Source organism: Acanthochromis polyacanthus, chromosome 7, assembly GCF_021347895.1.
Source record: "Acanthochromis polyacanthus isolate Apoly-LR-REF ecotype Palm Island chromosome 7, KAUST_Apoly_ChrSc, whole genome shotgun sequence".
Taxonomy (NCBI): domain Eukaryota; kingdom Metazoa; phylum Chordata; class Actinopteri; family Pomacentridae; genus Acanthochromis; species Acanthochromis polyacanthus.
In genome coordinates this window covers 12,565,670-12,593,177 of record NC_067119.1, presented here as the reverse complement: position 1 = coordinate 12,593,177, position 27,508 = coordinate 12,565,670, and the positions used below count along the sequence as shown (strand labels likewise).

At 41.6% G+C, this 27,508-nt stretch overlaps 1 protein-coding gene across 1 annotated transcript; it reads left to right on the top strand.

Annotated features, from left to right (window-relative positions):
• The first annotated feature begins 580 nt into the window (after positions 1 to 580).
• On the top strand, positions 581 to 25,944 carry adamts12 (ADAM metallopeptidase with thrombospondin type 1 motif, 12). Its single transcript, XM_022207778.2, has 24 exons — positions 581 to 853; positions 1,032 to 1,390; positions 6,316 to 6,493; positions 6,632 to 6,840; positions 8,893 to 8,976; positions 10,129 to 10,253; positions 10,365 to 10,514; positions 11,384 to 11,527; positions 14,661 to 14,805; positions 16,501 to 16,593; positions 16,743 to 16,888; positions 17,017 to 17,186; positions 17,691 to 17,824; positions 18,005 to 18,125; positions 19,007 to 19,251; positions 19,400 to 19,541; positions 19,638 to 19,764; positions 20,431 to 20,641; positions 20,781 to 21,947; positions 22,254 to 22,406; positions 22,596 to 22,772; positions 23,959 to 24,105; positions 24,256 to 24,409; positions 24,615 to 25,944. Exons 1-24 carry the CDS (start codon positions 736 to 738, stop codon positions 24,728 to 24,730), a joined length of 4,815 nt encoding a protein of 1,604 aa, XP_022063470.1. The 5' UTR covers positions 581 to 735; the 3' UTR covers positions 24,731 to 25,944.
• The last annotated feature ends 1,564 nt before the right edge of the window (positions 25,945 to 27,508 follow it).

Below are 27,508 nucleotides of genomic sequence, written 5' to 3'. Positions count from 1 at the left end.
TCCTTTAATCTCAAAGAAAACTAAAGAATGCATGTGTTTGCACAGGATTTGCCTATTGTTTGTCTGGAAAAGAAAAGAGCATTGTTTAGAGTAGAGTTTGCAAGTCCCATATGTGCATTTATAGACTATGAAGCACTTAAAGATGGATATGTATCAGTTTATGAACAATGACACAGTTGTACCTGCAGACTACTGACTCTTTCTTATGCATTTTAACAATGTAGCCTTTCATTTGTAAGAAACATATCCTTAAAGTGTTGGACCATGTGTCATCAGTGGACAAATATAAACACCAATTTTGATAGTTAAAGTTTCACAGTTAAATCAACACTGATCTAGGCACTGCTTTGCATCCATAAAGCTGAATCCTTAATTTGCTGTGAGCGTCCTCTCACATTAACGATGCGCCGCTGCAGCAGCAGGGGACAAGTCTGGACGGGCTGGTTCATTCAAATCCATGTCGTACTCCTCCTCCGCCGAAGCTGATCCTGCAAGGAAAGTAGACACTGATCCAAAGAACACTCCTCCCCTCCTTCCTCCGCAGAGACGGAGCTTTCTCCCTCTTTTTTTAAAACCATGATCTGGCTCCCAGTGTTCCTCGGCGCATGTTTCCCCTCTCAGCTTGTTCATGTCATGACACAGTGCAGCGCAGGATCGCAGAGGTCTCCTCCAACGCCACCGGAACTCCGATGCCGACGACTCTTTCCCAGTGCTTTGAGTTTGGCTTCATGAAATATGCGATGTTCGCGGGAGAGCCCGGTTCTTTTTCTGCTGCACTTTGTTTTCATTTTGGCAGCCGGCCACGGAGAGCTCTCAGACTCCGGCAGACTGCTCTCCCTCTTTGCACAGCAAGGTCAGTGTGGTGCAGCTTCAACGTAATCTGCATTTCTGTGCATGTTCTTGATTGAGTGCAAGAGTTGAAAAAAGTTTGTGTGGTGAAGTGCATGTCAATACTAACATGCACTAAAGGTTTAAATCAGTGTGATCAATGCTTCACAGCCCCTTTGTGTTCATTCTGCTGTGTTCTACAGGTCAGTTGTCCCAGTCAGATCTGTCCATTGTCCATCCAGTGAAAACGAGCGCTGATGGAGGCTTCATCTCCCACTCTCTGTCCCACCACTTTATGAGTGGGAGAGTCAGGCGTGACCTACGACCCCTTGCTGTGGAGGGACAGGTTTACTACAGGGTCAACTACAAGGGGCGAACTTTAATGTTCAATTTGACTGCAAACAGTCACCTGGTTTCCCATGAATACATCCTGGAGAGGAGAAACGGCAGCGCCAGCAGCACAGAGCATCGTCCTTCTGGGGGGAATTCCTGCCACCTTCTTGGCACCGTGGAAGCTTCAGATGTGCTGGGAACCGCTGCCATCAGCACCTGCAAAGGCCTGGTAAGATGTCACACTATTTGATGGGGGAAGATGGTTGATTTTAACCTGAGTCTCATTCATTAGATTGAAGCTTTCATGCAGGATACTTTGGTGCATCTTGAAGAAATGGTTCTGCTACACAGGTGAGGTCGCATCAGTCTGTGGAAGCTGGTTTGGAGTAGCATTGCCTGTAAAGCAAAATCTCTCTATCTGACAGTGCCCTGTCTGTTAGTTTGCTCTTCAAAGACTTCCTGACACTATTTGCAGAGGGACTGTGCTGCAGACCCGCTGTCGGCTGCTGTTCCTCAGTCAGCCATGAGATCCTTTCTGTCTTCTTTGTCTTTCAGATGTTTTCCTCTTTCCTGTCACGCTCGCATTGCTGTCTGTTCCTGCACAAACTCTCTGCGACACCCCGACCCTCAGACAGGCAGCGTTACTTTGTTCTACACTAAAAGAGAGCTTCAGTAATAGTTTTTGTCACATTTTATGGAGCCAAACAGTAAAATTTGACATGTTGAGAGACAGGAAATATGGCCATACCTTTTGCTCAGTGGGTCTGTGCTTTTTTTTTTTTTAAACTTAAGCTGTAATGTTTCTAATCATACAAGTAATTCAAAACTACAAAGGAGAGAAGACAGCTGGGCCACAGAAAGATGAAGGAGCAGTCCAGCATATTTTTAGTATGAAAAGACATATGCACCATATGAACATATCTGGAAAAGTCTGTGGTGTCCTGATTGCTGAGGTGTTGAGTTTTCATTCATCAGTGCAGGCTACAGGGTTCTTCTAACATAATTTACACCTACAGGAAGAGGATGTAGAGAAGGAGGAACTTTCCCTCCTCTGAAATGGTAGGATGTGTCACTTTTAGTCATGAAGAATGTTTCAGTGTTCATGTTTGATTGTGTCACAGCAGGAATTCCTTCTCCTGCAGCGTCTTGCCTCCTGCCTCTCATGTTTGTGTGGGTTGCACTGCCTCTTCCTGCCAAATCTTGTAAATGCAGCTCGTTTGTTGCATGTGAGTCAGAACGAGACCAAAACGACAGCCTGCCCAGTGGTGCCATAATTTATATCTGACCCACTTTACATGCTCTCCAGTAATCCTCAAAGGAAGAATGTGTTGCGTCACTCCAAATGCCACTTATCTTCAAACTATCGCATATGGAGTTTTCTCCTTGTAATACCAAATGCCCCAGTTTGCCCCTTCTCTCCCCAACCTACCACGCAAACCGCTATGATCCATTACACTGATTTTCTGTTCTGTGGAAGAAGGTTTATAGCAGCTAAAACCACACAGAGACCACTAAACAGCAAGGCTCAGCCAGACAGATGTGGGAGTGAAATCCTTCCAGCTGCTGTGGAGGTCATTCAGCCTCAGGAAAAAGAGAGAGGGGCTGCACTGAAATATAAAGTCACGATAATTAGTTGTTGATGTAGCACAATGGAGGAGTTATTAAGGGCTAAACAAACTGAAACATGAGGAATACAGCAAAAAAAAAAAAAAAAAAAAAAAAAACATTAAATGATATGCATGTGAAGCAAAGATTTGGAAGATGTTTTTGTAGCAACAAAACACATCATGGATTCCAACTGATATGTTTGTGTAATCTGATGTGTCATCTTTAAATTAAGAGCAGCTTGGACAAAATCAATTAATGCTTTACACTGAAAAAAACTTTCAAAAACAGTGGAGTATCCCCTTAATTTCCTAAATTCAATGTGATGCCATCAAATCCCTTTTATTGTTTAATAGAAGAAAAACCCAAAGATATTAATTTTACTCCACTGTACAACTAGGAAAATCAGTAAATGGTCACATTTTAGGAGTTTGAAACAGTTTTCTTTCTTAATAACATATTTAATTATCAAATAAGTCCTATTTTGTCAGTTCACTAATCAGCTAATTTACTTGCTGTTGCAGCTCTGTCAGACACAAAGCGGTCAACAGTGCTTGATGATTGCTATACACACCTCTCCTTGTCATTTTAACATCCTGTCTCTGGTTGCAAAAACAAGGATGCATTTGCTCAAATAAGTGCTTTACTGCAGCAAGCTATGCTATATTTACTTCACATTATGTCGTTACAACTTGCTGTTCGCTGTACACATGAGACCATGAGGGACAACTCGCTTGGGTTTAAAATACTCTCACTGTTGTTGTTTTTTTCGTGGGAAAATAATCGACCTCAGGAAAGCCAAAGCTCTCTCAGAGGAGTCTTCAGCAACCCCCCAGGCACAACACAAAGCAAGAACACACAAGTTCAGAGCTATTATATTGGTATTTTCCTCGCTTAAATGAATCTTTCTTTGCGCGATGCTGATGAAAAATTGTCTTTGACCCCCAAGGAATAAATTAGCTCACAGGTGGAATTATCTTGTGAGGTAAAAGAAAGAAAAGTGTAGCGAAACCTGTAATTATCAAGAAACGTTTGTCTAAGAATAAATGCGCATCTGTTTGCTAGAAAATAGTCGTGATTAATCACATTTCAGCACCGTCAACCCCTACCTCTCCTTGCGTCCCACTAATCACTTGTGAGGCCACAGGCTGTGTAACAGCAGAGACTTTATTTCAGACCCAGTTGGCCTGCACTCCAAAACCCACAGAAGCAGGAAACAGAAGTAAAGCAGTTCCACATGGCCGATGTATTTAGAACACAGACCTGTGTTATGGTAACCTCCCCTGGCTCTGGCACCTCACACCCAAACAACATGCTTCCTCTGGGCCAGAGGAGGGGGATTAACGGGGAGGAGAGGAGAGGAGCAGGAGGTGGCAGAGGGAGAAGAGGTGGTGAAAGTGCAGAGTAAACTCCAGTTTGAGGCGGTTGATGGAGAATTGAGGAGTCCGAGAAAAAGCTGTGCCAGAATAATTCTCCATTTTTGTTAAAAATTAAATCCTAGCTGGTGCCCTTTTAAGTTGTCTCTCTTTGATGAGCGGAGACATCAGACAGGATCTGTATCTGGTAATTTAAGGATCACTAATAACACCATAACCACACTGTACGAGCAAAGCCTTGCAGGCTGTGTTGCACAGTAGGACTAGATTTGGTATGCACCTCATCATGCAGAGCAATGGTCTGAATGTTTGGATGGGCCTCTCTGTGGCATTACTTCTTGGCTGATCTGCACTCCACCACCTGCTTTTGTCTGCTGGGGCTCACTTGAAGTTTAACTCTCAGAAATGCATACAGGTAATGATAGGAAGGATAATGGTGAATATCATAGAATCTTTCTAAAAACATGCATTTTGCCTGTGACATGCTGCAAATACAAAAACAACAACATGGTGATTTATTATTCCTATCGAACAGAGTGTTTGCATGAGATATAGAGCAGCCTTGTAATCAGCTGAGTCTTCTCTGCACAGGGCCTCTGGGAAGCTTTCCCAGCTGACCGTCCGCATATCAGCATGCATGCTTTGTAGATGAGTCCACCACAGCTCTGGGAGCCCTGGCTCAAGGCCACACTCTGAATCAGTGCTGGAGAACCCTTTCTCAGTGTTTTATTTAATCTGAGTTTGGAGAAAAATAACTAAACCTTAGGCATGTACAGAAAGCTTTGTTTGGCATTTACATTGTCTTTGTTGTTTTAGTGGTGGTTTATAATGTCAAAAACTATCTTGAAGTTTATCCCACTAAGTTTCTGCTTCAGTTCGTGGACACTCCTTGTAACAGGTGGGGTAATGTATTCTTTCCAGAGGGACCCCAAATTTGTACTTCATGAACTCCCTGAATGAAGCAATAGGATACCCAAAGAGAGCTCTCCAGACTGCTGAATGAATTCACTTGGAGATAGTTTCTATCCAAGAGACACATGTAAAACTTGACAGCATGACCCAGAAAGCTGAACAGTTTAGAACTGCAGTAAACAGCAGGGTAGATCCCTGGAACCACAACCAGCCAAACTGTAAGCAGTACATGGCCTAATTTTTCACATCTGCCTTTGGCTCCTGGAACAAGAGTATTCTCAGAATTCTTGATATTTCATCTCCTGGATACATTTATTCATACACAACTCATCCTGAAGGAAGAAGATTCTTTCTTTACTTAGTTGTGCAGATATACACCTTCTTCTTTCCATTCTTTTGGCTCTTGGAAGAATTTTTCAGCTCTCATGTCTTTTGCGAACTGGTTTAACAAAAGAGGGGAGGGTTCATCCTGAAAAAGTCTGGGCATGTTTGGGCTCAGCTTAATACACGACCTGTAACCAAACACAATCACTTTAATGAGGACAACTTGCTACTTTCCTAATGCTTGTGCAACAAAGACTCAGAGATTAGCCTCTTATGTGTATGCATGCACTGCATGTTTTTATATAATTGTATTTGTGTACAAGGGTGTGTAACTATGTGTGTGTTCAGCAGCACACCTAACTCATCAGCAAGTGAATAGTCTGCACCAGTAAGGACACGCATAGCATACTTAGAAAGAAGTAGTTGTATTACGGCTGCAGCAGACAGAGAATGTGCCCGAGGGAAGGAGAAAAGGTTCGTATTCAGATCTGTTGACTAATGATAGTTTCCACTCAAATGGAAATTGCTGTGGAGTGGCCTTTTCTGCAGGCTTTAAAAGAAGGTCTACCTTCTCACTTTTTACGCAAAGGAACCATTGAAACACTACACTTTATGTTGTTGTTGGCCTCATAAATGCAATATCACAAATGCATGCAACAAGCACTTTGCTCTTTTAGTCATGGTCTGAGAATGTGTTGCATTTGAAAAGAGATTTAAAGCTGCATTAAGCACAATTTTGGGATCAAAAATTTAATTAGTAGTTGTAGTATGGAGGTGTGATTAGAGAGAACATCTTCTTAATGATTAAGATGATATAGGTTTGCTCTGCTTTTCAGGTTGTCAGATGTCAGGAAATATTTGATTAAAGCCTAAACTTGCTCTGCCCAGACTGATCACTTGATGTATATTCATAGGTGTCGTTTTTTTTTTCCTTCAGAGAGGCTTCTTCTCCCTGCCAGAGGGCCACTATTTTATTGAACCTGTTCAGAAATCTCCACATGATCCTGCAGAGGCTCCAGAGCCCCACGTCGTCTATCCAAGAGATTCTGCAGAAAGTCAGAGGAAAAAACGCAGCCTTGAGTCCAAAAAGACGCCCAATGCCTGTGGAGTTCGAGGTGTGTATTTCAGTTTGTGTACATTTGATCCTGCAGGTGTTTGCACAAGTAAGCATTTTTGTTCAGTCTGCACCTGTGTCAAGCGAGGATAAGCCAAGACCGTATTGCAAGCAATGACTTCCATTATCCATGCTTTAGATGCCCCAAGTGACTCCGTCCAGGTGGAGAGGGAGAGGGAGGAATGGGAGAGGGAGCAGCAGAGGGGGGAGGATCAGACTCGGCCTCGCTCGCAGCGCTCAGTCAGCAGAGAGCGGTGGGTGGAGACCATGGTAGTGGCTGACTCCAAACTCATCGAATACCATGGCAGTGATAATGTGGAGTCCTACATCTTCACCATAATGAACATGGTTTGAATTAACTTTTGATTTTGAGTCATTCCATGTCAATTCAACAAATGCTTGTTGCACCACTTTCTCAGATCCTCCCAAAATTTTTTTTGGGCTTTATTTGGGTAATTTTATGAACAAATGCAAAGTATTATGGTTATAAACATACAGTATAAGCAGTAATGATCTAATCTAATACCCATAGTCAGTCCAAACTTAATCCTCGCCTATGATTTTAGGGTTTTAAACTACTAAAAAAAGCAATTTATACTCCTTTTACATGGTCAGAATTTTTTCCCCTTCCAAAACTTTTACCCTTCTGGTGAGAAAAGTATAGAAATGAATGAAAATAAAAAAATACTGGACTGTGGAATTTCCCAAAATATCCTTATTATTTCATGGGCGACTTTATTTTGGGTTTTTCATGCCTCTATTTTAGGACTTATTCTTGTGAAAAGACATTGAAAGAATGAATTTTCTTCTTTACTAATGAAAGTTGCATAAGGTAAAAGTTTTAAAACATTAAAATAAAGCTTATTTATTGATTTATAGGCTGTTGAACTCAGGTGTAGACCCAAAATAGCCTAACTTTAGGCATTAAAAAGTGCATGTGGGATACATGGTACGCGGTTCAAATTTTTTTGGAGGAACTAGTATGTGTGAAGTATGTGTGAACTTACTTTCATATTTGTTTCTTGTGCCAAAGATGAGCAACTGCTGAATCAATTTACTATATATTTTGATCCTCGTTTTTGTTTTTAGGAACCATTTACATGACCAACTAAAGATGAAAGATGAATCTGAAGCATCAGCATCGTAGTATAAGTTACAAAGGGCATATCTGAAGTTAATTATTATATAGACATTGTTTTTTCTTTCATACAGTAACTGAATAAGAAGAAATGGCATCACTCCCAGACTGCATTCTCAGGACAGCCTCGGTATCGTATTTGACTTATCAGCTGAATTTGAAGATTTGCAAGTGAAATTCATGCACCCAAAAGGTCCCAGCAAGAAGTTCACATGGCCTAGAAAGGATGACGTAGTGTGGGTGCCTACAGCCCACATCCTCTGTCCAATCACTGCTCCTTCAACACGCCGTGGTGGACAGTACCACATATCTGGTGCAGATGATGGCCTGATTTCAGAGAAATTCAAGCAGTTCAAAGGACAGAAATAGTGGTGTGATAAGTTGGGGACAAATTACATGTTTTACATGGGACCTAAGGCAATATAACTCATTTTAACTGCAATATATTAGTTAGAATTCCTAAAAAAACGCCTATAAAACATAGTGCATTTCTTGGTTAAATTGGCCATGAAGGATTCAAGAAACAATGTTGATACTTCAGATATCAATTATTCGGATGTTTATTGTTATACAGACAAAGTTTCATGTTTCTACTCCATGTCCCACATTGGTTTCTGTGCCAATATATGTATGGTGTTTTTCAGTCTGTTTCATAAATAGGCATCGTTTTGAGGTCTAAGGAGACTAGCTAGCTCTTGGATATTTTTAGGTTAGAGAGAACTTTTAAGGTACTTTGAGATTTTTATAACATATGAACCTTGTTACTTATTAAAATTTGTGAAAAAAATGCCTAAATTCTTGAAAAATGCCATTTTCGCCAAATTTTTAAATTGCCCTGTACCACAGAGAAATGGGTATATTCATTCCAAAATTTTTTTTCCTGCTCTATTGTTAAGGTGTTTGAACCCTTCAGATCACTTGTAAGTCTATATCATCAGTCAGTTCCCAGTATTATCTTCCTAAATCAAGCCTTTCTACCTAAAATATCAATTTCCGAGTGGAAAAATAGGGATTTAAATATTTTATAACTTAGCAAATAGCAATCATATGATGTTAAAACTTTGCAAGTAATCTATTCTTATGTTGGGATAGTTAAAAAAAAAAGTTTGGAGATGATCAGAGGAGGTCATGCAACAAAATTTCCTCAGATTTGTTGAAATGAGATGGAATGACTCTTTTGCTCTTTACTTTTGCTCTCACACATTCTTAGTTATTGTACATGGGGTAACATTTTCAGCAGTGAATGATCTTTATGTTGACAGGTGGCTGGGATCTTTCACGATGCCAGTATTGGGAATGCCATCCACGTCATCTTAGTGCGCCTCATCCTGTTACAAGGAGAAGAGGTAATTTCAAAGAAATCCTAAACAAACTTTAATGTGCTTCTATCACATTTGCTTTGGCAATTCTAACATTAAATGTCGAACAAAGGAAACGCATTCCTATCATGACAGCTGACTCCACTTACAGCTTGTTGCACACTCAGCTGGGTTTACTGCTTCAGTCTTTCCAAGTTTGACTGAGATAAGTGTGACAAACATTTAAACACCCAGAGGACAGCAAGAACTGTTTAAATCAGTCAAATATCCAGTAACACTGGATAAAGTATAACGCTCCTATTTCTCAGCTTTGCAAAGAATCACATTGACTTCCAGAGGGAGTAGAGTACACTGATGAATTCTTAACCTAGTTTGTGCAAACAGACTGTTTCAACTCTACTGTGTCCTAATAGGAGTCAAAGTGGACAGAGAATGAAGTAAACTGAAATAATGAACTCAAACCATGTGTGTAATTGCCATTTTGTTCAAATCTATTGGATGATGAATTTAAGGGTGGGAGCCGCTATAGTCAGTGGTCATGCAAATAACACCATGCTAGAAAAAACAGGTCACAAATCCCTTAAAACTTAAGAGATAAATGTGCAAAATGTACTAGAATAAAGATCTGTCAAATGTGACAACTGAGAGGAAACATGAGAAACCAAGCAATTCATTTATCTCACACTGCTAAGATCATATCCGTAACAAGACAAAACTTTAAGAATGGCCTGTTTTTATTGTTTTAGCAGATTTATTGTCTCATGCCTTTGTCCAGTTTGACACTGATGAAGACACTACGGAGTTGAAGTCTTGGTCTGTTTGCACAATTTAAAGCTATGAATATATTGATGTGTTCTTGTCCCCTTTTGGTCTCTAGAGGTTCAACTGAATTTTGCTAAAAATGCACAGGAAACATTGTTTTACTTAGAATCCTCTTGTTTTTTGTGTAAAAAAAAACCTGCTTTTTTCCAAGAAAGTGAATGAAGGTGAACTAGTTGTATCGCAGATCATGACCTGCTCCTTCTCATTCTGAAGATGATGCCATCTCTACAGCTCTGGGCGATGGCTCTTTAAACATATTACACTCAGATGTAAAAGAAGTCAAGACAACTGAAAGAGAAGATATTCATTGCAGAAATTTAAAGATTTCTGCATCTCTAATCGTGCTGTTTGTTGCAGAAAGGGTTGAAGATCGTTCACCATGCAGACACCACTTTGGCTAGTTTCTGTGCTTGGCAGAAAAACCTGAATCCCCAAAGCGACACACACCCAGCTCATCATGACGTGGCTGTGCTGGTTACCAGGCAAGAGACACACAAATTTGCACAAGGATGTCAGCAATTTGAGTAGATTTCGTTACTTCTAGAAGAAATATAGCATGTTTGCACATAATTTGAATGTGATTTCCCCCTCAGGAAAGACATATGTGCAGGAATGAACCAACCCTGTGAAACCCTCGGTCTGTCTCATCTATCTGGGATGTGTCAGCCTCACCGCAGCTGCAACATCAACGAGGATTCGGGACTACCTGTCGCCTTCACCATCGCTCATGAAATGGGCCACAGGTCATTCCTTGTGGTTTTGTATTTGTTGAGAAATCCCAAATAATGGAATATCAGAACAGTGGGAAAAAGAAAGCATCTTGTTCCCATGATCAGTTTGAGGATATACATGTACAGTTGTCATAAAATCTTGCATTAGCTCATCAGCCCATTAGTGAATTGCCTGTATGCAAATAATGACTAAGTATCCAGTGACCGGACATACAAACGACAGATATCTGAGAGGCTTGTTGTTGTGTGGGTGTGAGATCATTCAGTAACAGTGAAAGTAAAGGAACAGAGGTGCTGGATTTGTTTTCAACTTTAGATTAAAGAACAGAAGATATTATTTTCAGTTGTTTTTTTTTTTACACTGGATCTGCTCCAAAGGATTGTTCAGTGTCACTTTAGTTCAGTCAAAGGTACATATAGTTGTAATTACTGAGTGGTGGAGAAAAGTATAATCAAGATCCTCATTTAACCTGAACACCTGGACTGAGGCCAAACACACAATATACTACTAATATAATGTGCAAATTATGTACTAATCTGCATAATATCCTTTATGGGCAACAAAACAACACAATTTTCCACTTTGTACTGACTGGACATGATAGAAATTCACAAATCTGTCAAATGACTACAGACCTTTCTCAAATTCAGAAATACATATTTTATATGACTAGGTGTTTTTTTTTTTTGGCATTAATATCTACCTGACAAGCCAGCAGTGTAAACATACCAGCATCAGCCAACAGTTTCCTATCATAACAGAAATTGACTGTAAAATTGTTCATTCAGACAATCAAGCATAAGGGCTGCCCAGACTTGTGAAACTCTTCTGTGTGTAATGATAATATCATAAATGTCTTGTTGATTGTGTTTGAACACAGCTTTGGAATTCATCATGATGGCCAGGGGAACGACTGTGAGCTGGAAGGGAGACACCCGTTCATCATGTCCAGACAGCTGATGTACGACAGCTCGCCTCTCACTTGGTCGTCCTGCTCCAAAGAATACATCACACGCTTCCTCGAGTAAGGCTCAACCCATATTTTATTCTGAAAAACCTCGCTGCGGGTTGGAAAGGCAGGCTGTCTTTCAAAATAACCCCACCAACATCACATCACTTATTTGAGCCCGGAAGTGAAAAAGCAGGAAAAATGCTCAGGTTTTATCTTTACAACATGACTTGACCTACTTGTCTGTAAGTTGCAGTTCAGTAATCAAACAGAATGAAATCTAAGCTGAAAATCGGGATAGTTCTAAATTTTTCATTTTAAAAAAATGCCAAAAGGAAAGCATTTGCTCTCAAGAGATCCTGTGAAAACCCAAAATTTCTCTGCCCTTTCTGATTGGAAAGCTATGACTGTCTGAGCTGTGAAAAACAGTTGTGTGACAAAAATTATTCAGCTAAACTAGATTGAACTGCACTCTGTTTCCATAGCGAAGAGAGGAGGCAGATATGAAAAGAAATTAAAAACACTGTTGTAAAATATTAGTAGTACATAGAGGTACATTTTGAAGGTGCCTTTTTCCAGTATTGGTTAAACCTTTGGGGGAAAAATGTGATGCATGTTGATTCCAGGTTTTTTCAGTTTTTGTAAAATGAAGCATCAAATTTACATTTATTTTGTCCTCTTTTTTTAAATAATATCTAGCTTTATTCATGTGCACAAACGTTATTTTTGAGATTTCTCTGCTTCCAGCCATGGTTGTACCGTAAAAAGGTCACAGGAGCAAAAATCGCCCACAAACTGCTTGTTGTTCTGTGTTAATCTTAGTAAAAAATAACATGATTCTGCAAGTTTTAATACTGCACTGCTCAAAAAACTTAAAGGAACGCTTTGAAAATACATCATATTTCAATACGGGGAAAAAAACAAACTGGATATTTACATTGATATGGACTGGTTAATGTGTTAGGAATGAAAAGTGCCCCATTGTTTAATGGGAATGAAAATTATCAACCCCCAGGAGGGCTAAATTCAAGACACCCCAAAATCAAAGTGAAAAACTGAAGTGGCAGGCTAGTCCATCTTGCTGAAATTCCTTGGCAGCAACTCAAAATGGTATTCAGTAGTTTGTATGGCCTCCATGTGCTTGTATGCATGACTGACGATGCCGGGACAAGCTCTGAATGAGACGATGGATGGTGTCCTGTGGTGTCTCCTCCCAGAACTGGACCAGGGCATCGCTGAGCTCCTGGACAGTCTGAGGAGCAACCTGATGGTGTCGGATGGAACAAAACATAATGTTCCAAAGGTGTTCTATTGGATTCAGGTCAGGTGAGCATGGGGGCCAGCTAATGGTATCAGTTCCTTCATCCTCCAGGAACTGCAGGAGTTCTCTTACCACATAAGACTGGGCTTTGTCGTGCACCACAAGGAATCCAGGACCACTGCACCAATGTAGGGTCTGACAATGGGTCCAAGGATTTCATCCTGATACCTAATGGCAGTCAGAGTGCCATTGTCCAGCCTGTAGAGGTCTGTGCATCCCTCCATGGATATGCCTCCCCACACCATCACTGACCAACCACCAAACCGGTCACACTGAACAATGTTACAGGCAGCATAACATTCTCCACGGCTTCTCCAGACCCTTTCATGCCTGTCACATGCGCTCAAGGTGAACCTGCTTTCATCTGTGAAAAGCACAGGGCACCAGTGGTGGACTTGCAAATTCCTGTGTTCTATGGTAAATGCTAGCCGAGCTCCACGGTGCCAGTCAGAGAGCACAGCGGACACTAGAGGACGCTGGGCCCTCAGACCATCTCATTACATCTCTTTCTGATTGTTTGATCAGAGACATTCACACCAGTGGTCTGCTGGAGCTCATTTTGTAGAGCTATTGCAGTGCTCATCCTGTTCCTCCTTGCACAAAGGAGCAGATACCTGTCCTACTGATCGGTTAAGGACCTTCGACAGCCCTGTCCAGCTCTGCCAGACTAACTGCCTGTCTCCTGGAATCTACTCCATGCGCCTGAGAATGGGCTGGGAGACGCAGCAAACCTTCTGGCAATGGAACGCATTGATGTGCCATCCTGGAGGAGTTGGACTGTCTGTAGAACCTCTGTAGGGTCCGGGTATCGCCTCATGTTGCCAGAAATGACACTTACCCTAGCCAAATTCAAAACTAGTGAAAAACAGTCAGGAAAAAAAATAGGAAGGAAAAAATGTCAGTGGCCTTCACCTGGAAACTCATTCCTGTTTTGGGGGTTGTCTCATTGTTACCCCTCTAGTGCAGCTGTTGTTAATGTTATGAACACCAAAGCAGCTGAAACTGACTAAAAAGCCCCTCAGTTACTTACTTGACCAGATCAGTATCCCACATGTTTCACTGGTTTGATGCAATACTTAGATTAAAAAGTGTTCCTTTAATTTTTTGAGCAGTGTATATGTCTTTGTGAGGAATGTAAGAGTTGCCTGTAAACTGTGTGGATTTCCAAGATTGTGAAATCATTGATGACAGTGTGTCTGCTTCCAACCTCCAATGGTAAATGGACGCAGAGAAAGTGAATATGATAGTGAAGATTTCCATGGAGACGATGAAAAAAGATCCAAAAAGCTCAGTGGGTGTGGTGCTTGTTGAAGAACCCAGAAATGAAGCAAACCATGGCAAAGTTTTTTTTAAAAGGGAAGCAAAGAACAGGAGTGCAAATATGTCAAGGAGGCTCAATTCATGCGAATCCAGCAACTGACAGAAAAGAAAGAGGAGCCAAGACGGAACATTAGAGGGTGGCCACCCTTACACAAATATCTGCAAATGCTTGCTCTGGCTTTCATTATTTTCTCTTGAAAAGTGTGTCAGTGGTGAATTTTACTCTGTAAACACTTTCACCAGCTGCAAGGTCAGAGTTCAGAGCTCATATTTGTTGAAAGCTATTAGAATAGCTACCTTTTGACAAGTAGTTTTCTCAGATTCTGGCATATTGCCATCACTGGGGGGGAACACCTGCATGGTGACAAGACAACTTTTGCATTTTTAAAAAAGTTTTTTTTCCAAAACCTTTCTCTGCTGAAGTCTTTCTCTGTTGAACTTTCAGGTTTTCTTTTTTTTTCTTTCATTGTCAGGAATCTCTCTCAGTGACCACGCCCTCTGTTCCTTTATTTTTTCCATCTCTTCCAAAAGGTCACATTCAGTATCACATCTCTGTTTGTGTCTTAGTCGTGGTTGGGGTTTCTGTCTCGATGACCGTCCTTCCAAGAGGGACCTCACCACCCCGCTGGCTCGCCTCGGTGTCCGATACACCACCCACCACCAGTGCCAGCTCCAGTACGGTCCGAATGCCACCTTCTGCCCTGAGGTTGATGTGAGTATTGAACATCAGCTCAAAGTAAATGTCAGAAATCTTGTAGGGAATAGTTCGTTCTCATTGCTTTTTGATACTCAACAAAAATATAAATGCAACACTTTTGTTTTTGCTCCCATTTTTTATGAGATGAACTCAAAGATCTAAAACTTTTTCCACATACACAATATCACCATTTCTCTCAAACATTGTTCACAAATCTGTCTAAATCTGTGACAGTGAGCACTTCTCCTTTGCTGAGATAATCCAGCCCACCTCACAGGTGTGCCATATCAAGATGCTGATTAGACACCATGATTAGTGCACAGGTGTGCCTTACACTGCCCACAATAAAAGGCCACTCTGAAAGGTGCAGTTTTGTTTTATTGGGGGGGGGGGTCCACTCCTCTTCAATGGCTGTGCGAAGTTGCTGGATATTGGCGGGAACTGGTACACGCTGTCGTATACGCCGATCCAGAGCATCCCCAACATGCTCAATGGGTGACATGTCCGGTGAGTATGCTGTCCATGCAAGAACTGGGACGTTTTCAGCTTCCAAGAATTGTATACAGATGCATGCAACATGGGGCCGTGCATTAGCCTGCTGCAACATGAGGTGATGTTCTTGGATGTATGGCACAACAATGGGCGTCAGGATCTCGTCACGGTATCTCTGTGCATTCAAAATGCCATCAATAAAATGCACCTGTGTTCTTCGTCCATAACAGACGCCTGCCCATACCATAACCCCACCACCACCATGGGCCACTCCATCCACAACATTGACATCAGAAAACCGCTCATCCACACGACGCCACACACGCTGTCTGCCATCTGCCCTGAACAGCGTAAACCAGGATTCGTCCGTAAAGAGAACACCTCTCCAACGTGCCACACACCATTGAATGTGAGCATTTGCCCACTCAAGTCAGTTATGACGACGAACTGGAGTCAGGTGGAGACCCCGATGAGGACGATGAGCATGCAGATGAGCTTCCCTGAGACAGTTTCTGACAGTTTGTGCAGAAATTCTTTGGTTATGCAAACCCATTGTTTCAGCAGCTGTCCGAGTGGCTGGTCTCAGACCATCTTGGAGGTGAACATGCTGGATGTAGAGGTCCTGGGCTGATGTGGTTACATGTGGTCTGCAGTTGTGAGGCTGGTTGGATGTACTGCCAAATTCTCTGAAACGCCTTTGGAAACAGCTTATGGTAGAGAAATGAACATTAATTACATGAGCAATAGCTCTGGTTGACATTCCTGCTGTCAGCATGCCAATTGCACACTCCCTCAAATCTTGCCACATCTGTGGCATTGTGCTGTGGGATAAAACTACACCTTTCAGAGTGACCTTTTATTGTGGGCAGTCTAAGGCACACCTGTGCACTAATCATGGTGTCTAATCGGCATCTTGATATGGCACACCTGTGAGGTGGGATGGATTATCTCAGCAAAGGAGAAGTGCTCACTGTCACAGATTTAGAGAGATTTGTGAACAATATTTGAGAGAAATGGTGATATTGTGTATGTGGAAGAAGTTTTAGATCTTTGAGTTCATCTCATAAAAAATGGGAGCAAAAACAAAAGTGTTGCGTTTATATTTTTGAGTGTAACTTTTCCTGACTGTATATTGTTGAGTGTAACTTTTCCTGACTGTATTTTTGAAGCACAAATCCCAAAAGCCTGATATCATCCTCTGTGTTATTTTTATTTCAGAATGTTTGCCAGATTCTTTGGTGTTCTGTGAACGGTTCCTGTCGCTCCAAACTGGACTCGCCTATTGATGGTACTCGTTGTGGACCAGAGAAGGTGAGTAGTGCTAGTTGATTTTCAGTTTTATTTCCATGGCAACAGGGATGGTTAGCAGTACTTGTTTTGGGAAGTGCCAAGACTTCAGTATTATTTGCGTCATATTACCAGTGTTATTTTACTGATCTCACCATCATTTTCTCATTCAGTGGTGCATCTCCGGTGAGTGTGTGATCGTGGGTAAACTCCCAGAGACGGTGAATGGAGGCTGGGGACAGTGGAGCACCTGGTCTTACTGCTCCAGGACTTGTGGGACTGGAGTTCAGTCAGCAGAGAGGGAATGTAACAACCCTAAGTAAGAGCCATGATGTGCATTTGAACTATTTCTTGCACTGTTCTTGCCAATTTTTTGCATTTTGCTGCCACTGCTACTGTATCTTGCATAAAAATGAAATTCTGAAAGTGTGCTGCTGTTTTCCACAGACCAGAGTTTGGGGGCAAGTACTGCACTGGCGAAAGGAAGCGTTATCGAACCTGCAACACGAAACCCTGTCGGAATAATAGTCCCACCTTTCGAGAGATGCTGTGCAGTGAGTTTGACACTGTGCCTTACCACAATGAGCTCTACCAGTGGATTCCTGTGGCTAACCCATGTGAGTGCTTAAAACCTCAGACAAAAAATAGATGGGGACACTCAGCCCCTCCATGCTCATCCACTTTAAAAAACAAAACAAAACAAAAAAACACAGATCAGTTTATGTAATTGTCTGTCAGCCAACAGGGGGCAGCATTTACACTTAAAAGCCCTCAGCGATGCAACTGCAATGCCCCTCACCAGTTACATGCAACATTTCAGTGTAGCCGCTGTCTTTGCTGAAGTTCTGTGTTCTTGTCATTTTGTATATTCAAATCACTGTTATTATAGTCTTTATTTATACAGATCAAAAACAAACGGCTTTGCAATAAAAACATATATTAAAAGTAATAAGAACCAGAGGTTAGGATATAAACAAGAGAAAGTAAATTAAATAAAATACAGATGATTTTCTGTGGAAAAAATGCCTTATCACTAGTTCATGAGACATTTTTACACATAGTCAGTCTTTCATTTTTGTTAAACTGCAGTTCTTTTCCTCCCATATCACGGCCTTCATCAGTGAATCCCTGTGAGCTGCACTGTCGACCAGTGAATCAGTACTTCTCCGAGAAGATGCTCGACACTGTGACGGACGGGACGCCATGCTTCATGAACAACAACTCCAGAAACATCTGTGTTAACGGAGTGTGCAAGGTAGTGTGGCTGGGTAAGAGACTAATAGAGGCTAGGGGGTTAATTGTAGCAGTACAGGGTGACACATCGTAGTGGTACTGCAGCAAAAAAACTGAGATTTTCTGTGTAAATTGTCAATTATCCTGTGTTGTGATTTCTGGCAGTGTTTTTATGTGTTTTGTGTGTGTGTGTTATCTGTAGGAGGTAGGCTGTGACTATGGCATCAACTCAAATGCAGAGGAGGATCGCTGTGGAGTCTGTTTGGGCGATGGCACAAGCTGCGAAACAGTTTATAAGTCGTTTGATGAAGGAGAAGGCTTTGGTGAGTGCAACACAAAAGGAGACTCGTCCAGCTGGAAACTAATTGAATTAGCTCAGCATAAGAAATCATACAATTATGAAATTTTCAGTAATGCAAAACAGACAAGCTGTTAGTGAGGCAAAGTTTTGATGTAGCCGCCAAAACAGTGCGAAAAAGCGAAGAATTCGAATTTATGTCTACGGGCGGAAAGTCATCTCAGGACAGTTCATTAGCATTACGCCATTGTGTTGTTTCTTTGTTGTCATGGAAGCAGTGTTGTCCACACTGTGCAGCTGTTTGTCGTGCTGTACTTGGCAGGGTGCGATGTGTGTCTGCAGGGCCAGTGTTTGCATTTGTCTAAAGATGGTTGCTTTAACTGTGCTTGGAAAAGTATAACTCACCCGCTAAATCAACATACCGTGAAGACAGATTAATAGAGAAAGAGGCTCTAAAACAATAAAGACTCCCCTCCTTCCCCCCTCCCTCCCCTCTCTCTTTGCAAAGCATCCTTTCCAGATAACCAGCCCAGATGTGTAAGACTTCAAAAGACTTCGACCAAGGGCGAACCTCCCCCTCCTTTCACAAACACACACCTTCCCACAAACATCATTAAACTCCAGAGACCCACTCATTGCTGCTTTCGTCCTCCCCCCATGCAGCAAACCTCCCTCCCCCCCACCTCATCCACGCACAATAAAAACCAGAGAGAGGGCATTGCCCCCCACGCCGAATACATACAGTCACACACACACACACATGCCAACCACCCCCCAGACTGAGCCCACCCTCTATTAAAGATCAGAGAGAAACTGTCTGGTAGTCTGGATGTGAGTGTGGCAGCAGCCATGGTGGGGCATCCATTACCCTGGTGTAACTCTGACTCCCCTCCCCGACTCTCCCAGGGTACATGGACGTGGGGGTGATACCCGAGGGGGCGCGGGACATCCTGGTGAAGGAAGTGGAGGAAGCAGGTAACTTCCTGGCTCTGAGGAGCATGGGGTCCGAGGAGTACTTCCTCAACGGCAACTACATCATCCAGTGGAACGGGGAGTATGAGGCCGGAGGGACGACGTTCTTCTACGAGCGCAGCGGGAACATGGAGAACCTCACTGCCCCTGGACCTACCAAAGAGCCGGTCATGCTCCAGGTAGGCTATCATGTTCCTAGAAGTTAAATGGGTTTAAATGGACTGATGGTGAAAATTCATTTTCACAGTTTGCAGATATTCCAGTGTGAAGTTACCAGTAATGTCTTTAGACTTGAAATTATACTTAGACATTCCTGTGGTTGTCCAGTTGCTGTTCCAGGAGAGAAATCCAGGTCTAAAGTTTGAATATGTCATCAAGAAGACTAAAGACACTCAAAATGAGGTCCTTGAACCTATTTACACATGGAGACATGGAGCATGGACGGACTGCAGCACCACCTGTGGCCTTGGTCTGACTCAATTCTTCAGTAATGCAATCATAGTAGGCAGATTTCACTATTTTTGATTTGATTTTGATGTTCTTTCTGAATTTTGATCCATCTTAGGTGAGCAACAACAGCCTGTACGCTGTTTTGAGATGGATGTAGGCGTAGTGGATGAATCACTGTGTGACCTTGACAACCGTCCACAAGACAGACACCGAAAGTGCAAGAATATGGATTGTCCTGCTAGGTATGTACCATCAAATATATTTTTTCTGTCACTATCAACTTTAGTACAAATACTGTGGTTCTAACTCAATTCTTGATTCACCCAATAAATTGTGTGGCTGATTTTGAAGTAGAATGCTACCATTTTTGCTACCTAATCAAGATTTTTCAGTCAGTCTCAAGAGAGACAATGTGTCCTGAACTCCTTTCTGGGACACTGATTTTTGATTTACACAATGACACAATTATTTGGGCAGAATATGGAGGCTTTGTACTTTTCTGTTAATGACTGAAATGTGTTTCTCAATGGTCTGGGGAGATTAATAGTCTTGTTTTCTTACTCTTTGATCAGAACTAACAGATGAAAGTTATTCTAAGTCACCATTTTGCCATTTTTAGACTATTCTGTTTATGTGAAGTTCTTACATAGTTTGGCATATCTGAAAAATAAAGGGTTTTGCAGAAAAACGTGTTTTCCTCCAAGCAAGGTGAAATGCATTCTTTTGGTTTTGGTACTGGAACTCAGGTAATGCACTGGCAGTGCTAAAAATATTTGAAATAATTCTCAGCCCTGTTCAGTGTTAGAAAAAGATGACAATGTTGTCTACTTGCCATGTTCTCCCTGTTTGTTTGATTGCCGGTGGTCTATTTCTTCACCTCCTCTTCCTGTCTACACCCTTTGCCTCAGGTGGTGGGTTGGGGGTTGGCAGCAGTGCACAACCACCTGTGGATCAGACGGCTTGAGGAAGCGAACAGTTCTCTGCGTTCGCACAGTTTCAGGGGAGGAAAGAGTGCTCCACCCTGTGGAATGCAAGCATCTCCTTAAACCTAAACCTGTGGTGCCGTGCAACCGAGATGTACCCTGTGGACAGGAATGGGCTGTTGGCAGCTGGGAAGAAGTAAGCCTTTTTCGATGATTTTTTATTTTTTTTATTTTCATTGATTCTCCTGCCTTAATTCTGCAGATAAGACTTTCAAAGCAAGAATCCCAAAATCTTAATACCATCCTTTGTGTTTATTTTTAAATTTACTTCGCAGTGTCCTGTCACGTGTGGCGGAGGTGTTCGATCACGCACGGTCACATGTGCACTGCCATCCAAAAACACTTGTGACCCCACAACCAAACCGAGGTCTAGATCACTGTGCGCCCTGCAGAGCTGCCCTAACTCAAGTCTTCGTAGGCGACCAGGACCTCCTCCAAAATATCGCCGTATTTACCCACCTAAGATCAACTCCACTAAGCCTCCTAGTTCACCTACATGGGCTCCTGTGAGCACCACAGCAGCCCCTACAACTGCAAAGAAAACAACCACCAAAGAAACTACAACAGCTTTCCTCCAGACCACCACTTCCCTTTCAACCCCTGAAACCACAGTCCCCGAAATCATAGATGCAGATGATTATGAGTTCAATGTTATGGTGGGGAAAAATGAGGATAAGAGAGGGAAAGTTTTTCCTGCTAAACCCAATTTTGCTGAGAAGGACAGCAAAGCAGATGTTGTGGAGAAGGAGAAGGTAGAAGAGAGGGAGGAAGAGGAGGAGGGAAGTACTCCCAATGTGGTGATGTACACTCCAGGATATGACTACGTTGTTGAGGAGAGGACCGAGAAGACGGAAGAGGAAGGGATTATTGATCTCGATGTTTTCACCACAGCTACACCCCTCAGAAAACTTCCTAAATCAACCACACCAACATCACATATACTCATCACACCCACTTTACAAACAAGTCCACCTACTGTGCACACAACCGGAGCTCCAACCACAACTACCTACTCCACCCCACACACCAGCACTGAAACATGGGCAAAGACCACTCAATACTCATCTAGCACCCACACCACGTCACGTTTCAGGACAACAAGGGTTACTCTGACCACTCCTTTGTCCAGGGACCACACAGCTGCATCAACAGCTGGCTTCTACACAACGAGAGCTCCTTCGACATCTGCGAGAAAAGTCTTCACCACTGCAGCATCAAGCACAGTGAAGATTATCAAAATGAAGAAGCCTGCAGTCACACCCAAGAAAAACAGTTCTACGACTCGTGCTAAAAAGCCCACCTCCAAGCCTAAAGGTGGTCGCTCTAAGAACCAAAACCAGAAACTGGGGAGTCCGAAGAGCATCTCCAGTGACCAAAGCAACCTGATGGCCAGAGAGCCGGTCAGCTTGGATTTATTCTGGGTTGTAGGAAACTGGAGTGAGGTGGGTGCAGACATTTCGTGACAACTCCAAAAGCACAATACCAGACATGACGTTAATTTTTACCTCTTTCCAAAGCATAAGCTAATGTTTGAAGATTGTTTTGTAATAGGCAATGTGATTTGAAAGCAATATAAAATTACAGAATTTACTTTTGTAAGACTAAAACCTGCAAAACCGAATATATCCCCCTTTAAGAAGTTCTAGTTCTCGCCTTCCAAGCTCCTAAAACATCAACACTATAATATCCTTGTGTCTTTTTGATCGGTTTGTCATTAAAAATAAACCTAAATATGTCTTCTTCCTCAGTGTTCAACAACATGTGGGATTGGGGCGATATGGCGGACGGTCATGTGCAGCTCCCAGAAGGAAGAGGACTGTGCCAACATGAAGAGACCTGAGCCTGCACGCACATGTCACCTGCAGCCCTGTGCCACCTGGCAAAGTGGCAGCTGGAGCAAGGTGAGTAACATTAGATTTCCTCCTGTCACTGAATCTGATAATTACACTTATTACTTGTTAATTACACTCAATACTTAATTATAATCCCGTCTGTTGTCGGTTGCTTTTCCGGATGACGAAGTTGGTTTGTTTGCTGTCGCAGCTATCAAGTTATCTGAGACATTTATTGCACTTTAACATTCTCCACAGTGTCCAAACGACTGTGCATCAGTGGGGAGGAGGTACCGCGATGTACAGTGTGTCGATTCTCAGAGCAAACGTCCTCTCAGACCTTTCCACTGTCAAAATGTGTCCAGTAGACCCCTCGGCTCTTTGGTTTGCCCCCACAAGTCCTGCATGACCTGGAGCATATCACCCTGGGGACCGGTAGGAGCATTATACACTCCAGTCAATATACATGACACTTTTGGTTCGATGTTTATAGCAATACATTTCTAAAACATCTCAAGTGGTATCTAGTTATTCAGATACTTGGGTTTTATTTGTGTGGTTTTCTTTTGCCATTTTACTTTTTCAATCTGAGGGAAATGTACCTTTAATGCCAAAACTTTTTACAGAAACATTTTCAGAACGCATCTAACATGAAAGGAAGGGGGTGATTTGTTTCATTTGCATTAGTTATTGTTGTTTTGTTTTTGCCCCTGTCACATTTTTACTCACTGTGGGCTATTTTTTTCTCTATGAAAATAGCACAACCATGGCTGGAAGTAAAGGGAACTAAAAAAAAAACAACAGTATTTTGTGCAGCATGACATAGTTATGCCATCATTCACACATTTTGAAAAAAACTGGACTCAACATGGACAGCCATCCTCCAACTCTCCACAGGTGCTACTAGTTCTTGCCAAAATTGTGGCTCTTTGTACTATAAATATTTTAATATTTTACGTGTGTTTTTCTATGCTTATCTACTTGCCACTCTGCATAAACACAACCTGCATTTCAGCGCAGTTTATCTGAAAAGTCTCTGAATTTGTCATATGACTAATGGCCAGAGCTGAGTACTAATGACTTCCTGTTTATACCAAGGAGTGCTTTTTTTAACAGGACCTAGTGAGACCAAATGGTTTATTTTTCACTCATTTTTAAATGAGACATGTAGAATAAAGCAATTTTGATGAAATATGATTTTTAGCTTCCAGGTGGAACGCACATAGACCATGAGAAAATTTAAAAGCCAACCATTCTTTGTTTTCACAGTTTCTGTCTCTAATGGTGTCATTTTGCTGTTTTTTTTTTATTTTTTATTTTTTATTTTTATTAAGGCCGCATGTCTTTTAAAACCCACAGGTCTTGAAGTTTAGAGCTGACAAATTTTATTCTATTTTCTAATAACTATTTCCATCAAGGCTGACAGTTTTTGCTGCTGTCATGACAAGTAACCTCTACTATGAGGATGCTTCATGTATGTTGTCACTCCCAACTTAATAAATTTGTGAATATTGTCACACTGGTGTCTCATTTTGTAAAGGTGCAAATATAGATGGAATATATTTTGTTCCAGTCTCAGTAGATAGCAGATACCCACTTAAAATCCTTGCATTTTCGTCAGTGCTCTGGCAGCTGTGGTGAAGGTGTCAAGGAGCGGCTGGTGTACTGCCCCGAGCCTCACCGCTGTAGCACCACACTGAGGCCGAACAGCACGGAGCTGTGCAGTTTAAAGCCCTGTACTCACTGGAAAACTGAGGACTGGGAGGAGGTCAGTCCCACGTTGCCCATTCAGGAACTCTTTAAAATGTTTTTTTGTGTGTGTGTTTGGTTTTTTACAATAAATAATTAGGTTTACAATAAACAGACTTGGACTAAATTATCGCTGTGTGTGTGGATGTTTGTGTGTGTGACCTTACAGTGTTCTGTGAGTTGCGGTGGGGGTCAGCAGCAGCGTGCAGTCAGCTGTGTAAGTGAGCAGGATTCGGCTTTAATGCCAAACAGCCTCTGTGAGAAGATTTCCAAACCAGAAACACTCAGGAAGTGCAATATGCAGGAATGCAAGACAAATGCAGGTTCGTATGTAGCAGTCGGTTTGTCTGCATGACTTAGAAAATGCATGTGTGTGCCAATACTGAATCTGCTTTTCATGACATTTCTGGTTTGTTTTTTTGGAGGGGATGGGGGTGCCTGGGTTAACATGGCTCTAAACTTGACTTTCTTGCTATCTCTATTTCAGTGTTTCACAGTATTTGACCTCAAGCTGTGCTCCTTTTTCAGGTCCAGTTTGCAAAAAGAACACCATGTCCTCTCGCTTCTGTGACAAGCTGAAGCTGTTGGGTCGCTGTTCTCTCAGGTCAGTCCAAAGACAGTGTTGTGCCACCTGCGGGCCATAACCAGGGCTGGACACAACTTTATCCTCATGAAATACTGGTAGAAAGCCATCCACAGACTGAGAAACCAAAGTGCTCCGATGACCACTTGAACAAGCACATTTTACTCAGCACAAACAAGCCTGGATTGAGCAGGACTTTGTATTTTTTCACCTCTTTCGATCTTCGTAACTTTTTACAATGGAACGTTTTGCTTGTAGAGTGAGCAAGAAAACAACACAAGACACTGACGATTAATTGGTATTTGAACTGTCTGAGGTGTTCAATGTTGGGGAAAATGCTTATCAGACTTTCCTTACATTTATTAAAGGGCAAATTCCTGCTGCTTCGGGACAGCATGCAAGGTTTGCCATACAATGAATGTTTTCAGTTAATAATATTCATTGTATGTGAAAATGAAGCAACATGCATCACAAAAACATGTAATTTATCATTATTGGTTTAAAAATTATGATAATCCAGAAGAACAATTAAAAGGTTACAAAAATGTATCAAAACACAAGAGCTATGGCTAAATCAGATTATAGCTGAAGATACAATATGCACCTTCTTTATTCAGAAGAAAATCATGACCTACTGTAAATTCTTTTCTGGGCCGAAGGTGCTTTATGTGATTTTTTTTTTTTTTTTTTTTTTTTTTTCCTTTTTCTAAAGGTGCTTCTATAATTGAGGTGCTAATGATTCACAGCTCAACAGTCAAGTTACTAGTTATTACATGTAGCTTTTGTGAGGAAGCTTGTAAAAGCAGAATTTAAAAAAATACCTGTGACATTTTTATTAATTTGTTAATAATACTCAGAAAAAAACATGTTTTTTACTAATAGATTTAGCTTTTTTCTGCTTGAAATGTGGTTTTGTTTTCAGAGCTGGCACTGTGTGTTTACATTATTCCAGGTACAAGTTCCTGCTTTAGTTGTTTTTGTTCCGATTGTCCACGATAATTAAATCCACTGCAGAACCTGCACAGTTCTGCAGTCAGAACCTGTGGTGCTCCTCTCTGATTTACCAATGAGAAAGAGGTGTTGCAGGTCATCCCTCTCAGGTCACTGTAAAGATGGCCGCCGTGTTTGTGTGATATTGTGCAGGCCTTATCATTGTCATGCATAGGGTGTGTCACCTCTACTGATTTGTAATTTGCATGTCTCCATTAACAAATGTGATGTTTGTGAAAACACTGCTTTGTAACTGAGGCATGAAATAAATTCTTTTTATGAATACTTTTAATGTGTAGGTATGATGGTGTTCAGCTAGTCTGCTACATTTCTATTCATCCATCCCACCATTTTTATGATCCATCATCATTAGGGATAGACTGATTATCAACCTGTTTGATTACTGTGACCAACATTTGGCATTTTACAGATTATCGGTATTGGTAAAATTTATTGTCAGATTATTGATAAATGCAATGCGCCGCTTCCGGTCTGATGCGGCCTCCTCTCTCTGTCATCACTCTGTTTCTCAAGCAGAGTTCAGAAACTGAACAAGAAATGCAGGTTGTTGCTATAAACCAGGAAAGTAGCTTCTCTCCCAGTGGCTAATGCTACGCTAACAGCTAGCTGCCAAGTTAAAAGGCAGCCACAAATTATCCTGAAATAGTGTTTATTAATAATGCTTTAAGATATGAGGCTTAGTGGACAACAGAAAAAATAGAACAGTAAAAGATTAAGAAAATAGAGAAGAACAGCTGGTGTAACTGCAAGACAAACTGGTCAATCTCAGTCGATCCCACGTGAACAGAGGAAAAGGTTCTTATTTAATCACTACTATTTCACATATTCAACTATAGTCACACTTACACACGTGGGCAAAATTGTTGGTACCCCTCAGTTAAAGAAGGAAAAACCCACAATTCTCACTGAAATCACTTGAAACTCACAAAAGTAACAATAAATAAAAATTTATTGAAAATTAAATAATCAAAAACAGTCATTACTTTTGAATTGTTGATTAACATAATTATTTAAAAAAACAAACTAATGAAACAGGCCTGGACAAAAATGATGGTACCTCTATAAAAGATTGAAAACTATTTGACCAGAGTGACATGATTAACTCAGGTGTGTCATTTAATTGACATCACAGGTGTTTCCAAACTCATAATCAGTCAGTCTGCCTATTTAAAGGGAGACAAGTAGTCACCCTGCTGTTTGGTGAAAAGGTGTGTAGCACACTGAACATGGACAACAGAAAGCGAAGGAGAGAATTGTCCCAGGACATCCGAAAAGAAATTATAGACAAACATCTTAAAGGTAAAGGCTATAAGACCATCTCTAAACAGCTTGAAGTTCCTGTGACAACAGTGGCTCATATTATTCAGAAGTTCAAGACCCACGGGACAGTAGCCAACCTCCCTGGACGTGGCCGCAAGAGGAAAATTGATGACAAATTGAAGAGACGGATCGTTCGAATTGTATCCAAAGAGCCCAGAGCAACCTCCAAAGAAATTAAAGGTGAACTCCAAGGCCAAGGTACATCAGTGTCAGATCGCACCATTTGTCGTTGTTTGAGCCAAAGTGGACTTCATGGGAGACGACCAAGGAGGACACCACTGCTGAAAAAAACTCATAAAAAAGCGAGACTGGAATTTGCAAAAATGCATGTTGACAAGCCACAAAGCTTCTGGGAGAATGTCCTTTGGACAGATGAGACCAAACTGGAGCTTTTTGGTAAGGCACATCAACTCTGTGTTCATAGACTCAAAAACCAAGCATACGAAGAAAAGAACACTGTCCCTACGGTGAAACATGGAGGAGGCTCAGTAATGTTTTGGGGCTGCTT

Bases quoted from the DNA above. Each gene is read 5' to 3' on its own strand.
- adamts12 (XM_022207778.2), top strand. From the start codon at position 736: ATGCGATGTTCGCGGGAGAGCCCGGTTCTTTTTCTGCTGCACTTTGTT. The intron at 1,391-6,315 runs GTAAGATGTCAC...TTTTTCCTTCAG, and splicing joins TCAGCACCTGCAAAGGCCTG to AGAGGCTTCTTCTCCCTGCC. The intron at 17,825-18,004 runs GTAGTGTGGCTG...TGTTATCTGTAG, and splicing joins GTGTTAACGGAGTGTGCAAG to GAGGTAGGCTGTGACTATGG.